This window comes from Otolemur garnettii, unplaced genomic scaffold, assembly GCF_000181295.1.
Source record: "Otolemur garnettii isolate 467f Iridium unplaced genomic scaffold, OtoGar3 scaffold00074, whole genome shotgun sequence".
In the NCBI taxonomy this organism is placed as follows: domain Eukaryota; kingdom Metazoa; phylum Chordata; class Mammalia; order Primates; family Galagidae; genus Otolemur; species Otolemur garnettii.
Window position 1 is genome coordinate 1,642,745 of NW_003852469.1, and position 8,198 is coordinate 1,650,942.

The window sequence follows — 8,198 nt, forward strand, 5'->3', positions numbered from 1 at the left end:
CCTGCCACCTTAGGTGTTCGTGGCTGGTGCCTTAGCCACTTGAGCCACAGGCGCCGAGCCAAGATAACTTCTTATATATTAAGGAGATTAGTCCTTCACCTATGATATGAGTTGCAAATATTTATCCTAGTTGGTCTTCTGACTTCGCTTATGGTGAGTTTTGCCATGCTAAATACCTCTGTTTCCACATCCACAAATGGGGATGATAATAGTTAACCACCTCATCAGGGTATTGTGAGGATTGTACATGCTAGCAAATTACTACAGCACCTGGCATGCAGTACACTGAGTGAGTGCAAACTATTATTATCATATATCTGGAATTTATTCCATCAAATATTGGAATTTATGCTGGCTTAAGGTATGAAGTACAGATCCACGTTTTTCTCCCACATGGCTAGCCCATTGTCCCATTGTCCCAACACCATTTATTGAATATTTCATCTTTTTCCCCACTGATATATCACCTTTAAATCTGCTACATTCCCATATGTATTTACCAACTTTTTTTTTCTTTTGAGACATAGTTGCACTTTGTCACCCTCAGTAGAGTGCCATGGCATCACAGGTCATAGCTACCTCTAACTCTTGGGCTCAAGCAATTCTCTTGCCTCAGCCTTCCAAGTAGCAGGGACTACCGGAGTCTGCCACAATGTCTGGCTATTTTTTTAGAGACTGGGCTCTCGCTGGCTCAGGCTGGTCTCGAACCCATGAGATCAGTCAATCCACCCACCTTAGCCTCCTAAGTGCTAAGATTATAGGCATGAGTCACCTCGCCTGACCTATTTATGAACTTCTAAACCTTCTCCTCTTTTGTACATTTCTTATTGCCCTATCTCATCTGACCACCTTGGCTAGTACCTACCAACACAATGTAAAATAATGTAAAACAATAACCAACCACTCAAAGTAGACCTATTCATTTTATGATCCAACTTAGGTAGCCTGGGAGAAATTAAACGCTGAAAAGTTTAAAGGCTTGAATCTTGCCTTCTTACAAAGTATAAAGCAACTTCTAGGATGCTATCAATAAAAAGGTGGAAATTCCCTTAAGAAACCAAGAGGTAGGATTTCCTTCTGAAGGCAGGATAAAAACTAAGATGATAACACCCAAAGTACCCGGTAACAGTGCACACTTGGTACTAGGCGCTAGGCTGAGCCTATATCCTCATCTCTATCTGAACCCAAGTGGAAATCTCTAACATTCCTTCCTTAAGCCGAAGTAGTTTTAAGCCCTGTAGTTTTCTTTATCGTGCAATGTCTCTCAGGTTTGGTTTCGGTGTGATAGTAGCTTCTTAAAAAGAATCTGGATTTTTATCTCAGTTTAAATGGCACTGGAATTATCTGCCCTTTAAATATTTGATGGATGTTCTCTGTAAAACCATCTGAACGTGCTCTATGGGGCGGTAACTCTCAGACAACTTTATTTTTTTCTGTGAAAAAATAAACCGTTTAAATTTTCTACCTCTTCTGAGGTCAGTCTGGATAAATTAAATTTTCCTAAAAATTATCATTTTCACCCAAGTTTTAAAATTTGTTTCCAAAAAGTTGAGCAAATAGTCTCCAATGGTTCTTTAAATGTTATGTCTCCGTCCCTTTCTCAGTTCTTACTTGTGTCTGTACTTTCTTGCTTTTTTTTTGATTAGACTAACCATCTATAAATTTTATTGCTGCAGTTTTTTTTAATAAAGAGCCACCTTTTGGGTTACGTGTAATACACTGTTCTACTATTTTTCTATTTATATTTAAAATTCTTAGAAGACGATACCTTCAGATGGGGTTCTACCTGTTTCTACCCCCTAAAAAAGTATTACAACAAAAAAATACAGTGAATACTATCTAAGTATCTAATACTATATCTAAGGACATAAAAGAAAAACAGCAGAGATTGAATTAGACTTGTCAAAGTTGTTTTAAATATCTCCAGGCTCGGCGCCTATGGCTCAACCGGCTAAGGCGCCAGCCACGTACACCTAAGGTGGCGGGTTCTAATCCCCAGCCCTGACCCGCCAAACGACGGCTGAAACCAAAAAAAATAGCCGGGCATTGTGGCGGGCGCCTGTGGTCCCAGCTACTTGGGAGGCGGAGGCAGGAGACTCGCTTGAGCCCAGGAGTTGGAGGTTGCTGTGAGCTGTAATGCCACGGCACTCTACCCAGGGGGACAGCTTGAGGCTCTGTCTCAAAAAAAAAAAAAATATCTCCAAACCCCAAACCACCTGATCCCATTTAAACTTTGTAGAAAGAGTCAATCCGAAACATAGATCAGCAATGTTTCCAATACACAAATAAAAGGGTTCCATATAAAATAAAAGCTGGGCTTTTACAATTATTAATTCACTGGAAATAAGATTTCAGATCTTACTATAAGGAACTCACATATTAACAGCACAGCAGGCCCTCTGAGGTTTTAATTATAAGCCTTCCACCTCCAGCCTGTCTCTTAGCAATTGTTTACCAGTGCAGTTCAACATATATGAATTCCCCTTCTCCCCAGTCCTGGTTCTCAGAGAATTGCTTCGTAGTCAGGCACTGATGTAGAATGACATGACCTCCACAGAGAAGGCCAGCTATGTCACTGTGAGTCCTATAAGCCAGCCAGCGCTACCCAGAAGCCACCCTCACAGCAACAGAGCAGGCTATAACTGAGGCAGTCCACGGCACTGTCAGTTTTTATCAATCGCCAAAGTAGGCCTACTAGTGTTTTGATCCATTTTAGGTAGGCTGGGAGAAATTAAGCATTTTAAAAGTTTGAAAGTTTAACTCTTCTCTTCTTGCAAAATGGAAGTCTATTACTAGGCCACAGTTTATAAAAGTGTGAGATTTCCCTTAAGAATACAAAACCAGGCTCGGCGCCTGTGGCTCAAGTGGCTAAGGCGCCAGCCACATACACCTAAGGTGGTGGGTTCGAATCCCCAGCCTAGCCCACCGAACAACAATGATGGCTGCAACCAAAAAATGGTCGGGCGTTGTGGCGGGCGCCTGTGGTCCCAGCTACTTGGGAGGCGGAGGCAGGAGACTCGCTTGAGCCCAGGAGTTGGAGGTTGCTGTGAGCTGTAATGCCACGGCACTCTACCCAGGGGGACAGCTTGAGGCTCTGCCTCAAAAAAAAAAAAAAGAATACAAAACCAGTAGGAGAAAAGCTAAAATGATAACCCTTAGTACTCACAGTATTTAGTAATAACGCACACGTGATGCTAGCTCAAGCAAAAGGCCCTATCTTCTAAAGTCTAAAGGTGACATTTGTCACAGAACTTTTAAGAGTCAGTAAGCAAATATCATAACAAACAAAGACAGAGGTAATATAGAGACCTGAAGAGCTATGAAACAGTAGTATTGAAACTGTAAGTTTCAAGTTTACAGCTACCAAAACCCACAGAAGAGAAAACACGGCCCATTTCTGGGGCAAATCTGAACTTTCAGCAACCTGTCAAGACAGAAATACTCCCTGGAGTCGAGACTGAAACAGCCACAATCTAAAATTTAAATACTTTGGGTGAAAAAAGTTACAACAGATGAACAATAAGGACGTGTATTGCAGGCTTGGCCCTACACCAAAGCAAAAAAGCAGTTTACTGGCCCAAATACAGAGATGTGTCGGTGTATGAAAAACACAGCTCTATGAGAAGACAGAAGAGCCTGGAAAGGAACCAGGTCCTGAGGTTTTGCCGTTAAAATAATCATGTGGATATGAAAAAGAAATTGTTGGTTCGTTTCTGAAATGTTAATCTTTTACCAAAAATATCATTTATATCCTGGGAAGTCGGTTCAAAGACTTTGCTTAAGATGAAGCCCAACTAAATTTTAGTCAATCTTGATCTTGAACCAGTTTGGAAATAGGATCAAGAGTTTTTGGGTTGTTTTTTGGTGTATGGAAGGGCGTATAGAAGACATGGTAGTTTGTGCAAAGGAATTACATATAGTACAAAACAAGGAAGTTCAGCATTTAGAAAGCACTGCTTCTAAATGTCCATTTACAGATACCAGATTGTGAAAGAGAACTTTTAAGATAAATGTATATCTTTTGACAACCTGGTTATACTCTGGCTATACATATTACACATTTTCAAAGATACTCTGGGCAGTGCCTGTGGCTCAGTGAGTGGGGTGCTGGCCCCATATACCGAGGGTGGTAGATTTGAACCCAGCCCCGGTAAAACTGCAACAACAACAAAAAGTAAATAAATAAAAGTCTCTAAAAAAAAATAACCAAGGATAATCTGGACCTTTTTTCAAAACTCAATCTCTGAATTTGGGTCAAAAATAAATTTCTAGAGGGTGGTGCCTGTGGCTCAAAGGAGCAGGGCACCGGCCCCATATGCAGGAGGTGGTGGGTTCAAATCCAGCCCAGGCCAAAAACAAAAACAAAAAAATATAAACTTCTAAGGCTGGAGATGAGTTGGAGGTGAAATGATGGAGAACAGCAGGGACAGAAACTATTAACTAGATAAGAAACAAGTCACATGGTTTCCAAATTACCTCTAGTCAAAAAACCTCTACCTTCTCTACTCCCATACCAAGTGTTCTGATATGAAAAACCCTCCGTATACAATACTTTAAGGAAAAAAAAAACAGAATTCTTAGGAAATTTTAAAATGATGAATTTCGATAGTACTGAGAAAGATTAAACAACACTTAATAGTCCAACAGCTCTGAACAGTGGTTTTAAAACTATAGCCCACATCAAAATCACCAGGAAAGCTTGCTTTAAAGACAGATTGCTGGGCTCCACCCCCAGAGTCTCCGACTCAGTAGTCTGGGGTGAGGGCATCCCCAGGTGCTGATGCTGGGAGTAGGGGCAGATGAGTGCTACGCTCAAACCTATGGTCCTCCTACTGGTGGCCCCGTGCTGTCTGCGACAAAACTTGAGAGTAAAACTTTTTAACAGTCTAACATTAAGAGGCATCCAAGTACGTGACCATTTTTTTAGTAGCCCACTTTTATTGTATTTTCCCAAAGTACCGTCTAAGACTAAAAAGTTTTGGGAGTTTGAGAAGCACTGATTTAAAAGGGCACCTCTAACGACTGACCACGCAGACAGCAGCCCTGGCGAGGCGGGGACAGCGGGCAGTCTGGGGGACAGCTGGAGGCTGCGGGTGATTCTTGCAGCCACAAAACTGGCCTGAGGCGCAATTGCAAAACTGAGGTTTTCCGGGTTCGGTCTCATTCCGGAACTTCCTGGGACAAGCCCCACGGCACTACCGCTGCAGGTGGCGGGAGCCAGGCAGACGGGAGAGGGGGACACACGCGCGACCAAGGACGGACAGCCAGACCGCGCCTTCCAAGCTCAAAACTCAGGCCACGGGTGAGCTACACCCACCGGCGAGATTCCTTCAACACGCTCAGTTTTGTTTTAGGAATTGAGAAATTAAACAAAGAAAGGGGACGCCAGTCCCATCCCCAGCCCGCGGATACCCCGGCCCCTGGCGCCTGCGCACACCGCAGGCCTCCGACCCGCCCCTGGCCAGCCGGACGCTTCCTTCCGGGCAAGCGGGGAAGGCGCGGCCGCTGTGGCTGACACGCATGCGCACTGACGGCGCTCGCACCCTCCGCGCGGCCCCCGCGCGCCCCGTCCTTACCCACTACCGAGATCGGCTCCTCCCGCCCCGGCAGGGCCTCCTCGGGGCTGACGATCCTTGAGGCCGAGTCTCCCATCCTCGAGACGAGAAGGAAGCCGTGTAGGAGCTGGCGGGCCCTCCTGGTGGCCAAGAGCATGTGCCGGCGCCGGCCGAGGGGCGTCCGGGGGTGGGGCGGGAAGGCGCGGCCGCGAGCGGAGCCGGCGCCTGCGGAGTCCGGGCCGAGCCGAGCGGGCGCTGCTGGCGGGCTCCGGCCTCCCGGAACCGAGGTTGCCCAAGGCTGGGGCCTGCGGGCTGTCGCCGAGGGCGTGTCCTGTCCCCGTGGGGGTGCGCGGACGAGCGTGGCTCCCGGGGACTTCAGCCTCTCCACACCGGACAAAGTTCTCCCGGCGGGAGCAAGCGCGCTAATTGCCGTGTCAAATACGTGAAGCGGCAGAGGCCAAAAACATGGTGCCGAGCCCGTGGTGCAGTGTTTGAGCTTAAAGTTCGTCCCGCTTCGCCACCTCCTTAGCGGTGGTTCAGTACGCCCAGGAAAACACAAGAGGACCTGCTCTGAGCACAGCTAGGAGATGTATGTCACTTTCCATTGGAGCCTTTATAATGACAAACATCAAAAGGATTCCTTCCTATTGATTCAAAGTGAAAACTAAGCACAGGTCTCAGCATGGAATGGGGAAGATGTGTTCACTTTCACGTTATGTGTATACATATACAAACACAAATACTGCATATTTTAAACCCATTTTGCAGGAGGGAAAATAAGGGAGCGAGGCACTAATATCACCGTTAACGTAGCGCAGGTGCCCTTGGATCATTCTTGTTTCTCAAATTCTGAGATAACCTATGTTCCTGTGACGAATTTTCAAACGAAATGTGCGGTGATTGGAGCCGGATGAGTGACTTAGAAGTTAATATACGTGAGATTTGGGTTTTACAAGAATGTCCCAAAATAAGTGGATAGCCTCAGAAGAGGGAAGGAACAACCTGTGTTCCTTATTTGGCAAAATAGAAATCTAACAATATTGTGCTCGTTTCCAACAAAACATTTGGCCAAATTCTGCTGCCCCTTGAAACCCCCCGAATGTGGGAATCATGGAGGTGTGCACAGGATGGCACCGGAGATTCCATCAGCATGAGCCCGTTTCCTCCCTCACCCACCCGTTACTACCTCTTGTTTCTGTACAAATCAGCCTTCAACAAGTAGCTTTTGCTCTTTTTCCTACAAGCTCCATCTCTTTGTCCCATCCTAGCTTTCCTACACCACAGTGTCCCCAGCCACCTCACTGCAGGGAGACTAGATAAAGGACGTGACTTGAGGAATGAGAGGGAAGGCCCTGTGTGTACAGCCTTCCTCCCACCCTGAGATAAACCTAGGGATGGATGCTTAAAAACATCCACATGGATGGGGAGATTCTGAGGACAGAGGACAGCAGAAAGAGGTGTCTCCACGTCTAATCTCCAAGATAACAGTAAATTATATGCATTGCTGATTAAATTAGCCTAATGAGTTACCGAATGCTTTCTGTAAACTTAGAAACATCAGTCCCAAGTTATTTAATCAGTTAATTTTCTTTCATAAAACCATCTATGTGCCAGAGAAAAGAAAAAAGAAAAGGTGTTTTTTTTTTTTTTCCCTTCTGGATAGGTGCCCAGTAATGGAATTGCAGGATCAAACCGGAGGTCTAGGTTGAGTTCTTTAAGGTTTCTCCATACTTCCTTCTAAAATGGTTGTATTAGTTTGCAGTCCCACGAGCAGTGTAAAAGTGTTCCTTTCTCTCCACATCCGCGACAGCATCTGCAGTTTTGAGACTTCGTAATATGGGGTTAGATGGTATCTCAGGGTGGTTTTAATTTGCAGTTCTCTAATAATTAGGAATGATGAGAGCATTTTTCATGTGTTTGCTAGCCATTTGTCTGTCTTCTTTAGAGAAGGTTCTGTTCATCTCTCTTCCCCATTGATGTATGGGATTGTACTAGACTATTTATCTCAGCTCAATTTACAATCACTAAAATGTGGAAACAGTCTAAATGCCCCTCAACCCAGGAATGGATTGGCAAGCTGTGGTATATGTATACCATGGAATACCATTCAGCCATTAAAAAATGGAGATTTTGCAGCATTTGTATTAACCTGGATGGAGGTGGAACACCTAATTCTTAGTGAAGCATCACAGCAATGGAGAAGCAAGAATCCAATGTATTCAACTTTGATATGCAGACAATTGATGACACAGTGGGGAATGGGGGAAGGGGAGAGCAGACAGAAAAGGTGGGAAGGGGTGAGGGAAAGGAAAAGAAAAGAAAATACTGACCAATTCGCACATAAATTAGATTTAACTTTGACCAAAGTATATTACTTGAACATTAATTTTTAATTCAACTTGTTAGTATGTTGTTTAGGATATTGCATCCTCATTTATAAATGAAATATGTTTGTAATTTCCCTTTATAATAATATATTTTTTCCGATGAAGTAGAATGATTTTGAAGGATTTCTTCTTTTTCTTTTGTCTATAAAATTTGGCATGATCTGTTTTTTGAAATTATCTTTTTTTTTTTTTTGAGACAGAGCCTTAAGCTGTCATCCTGGGTAGAGTGCCGTGGCATCGCAGCTCACAGCAAATT

At 44.3% G+C, this 8,198-nt stretch overlaps 1 protein-coding gene across 1 annotated transcript in view; it reads right to left on the reverse strand.

The window, feature by feature from the left end:
• The window catches only part of MSRA (methionine sulfoxide reductase A), a 321,213-nt gene extending 315,261 nt beyond the window's left edge, over positions 1-5,952 (reverse strand). Inside the window, exon 1 of the mRNA XM_003793929.3 lies at positions 5,577-5,952. Within this exon, the coding sequence (XP_003793977.1) occupies positions 5,577-5,712 (136 nt within the window). The 5' untranslated portion in view covers positions 5,713-5,952. The remainder of the gene's footprint in view (positions 1-5,576) is intronic.
• Between the last annotated feature and the right edge of the window lie 2,246 nt (positions 5,953-8,198).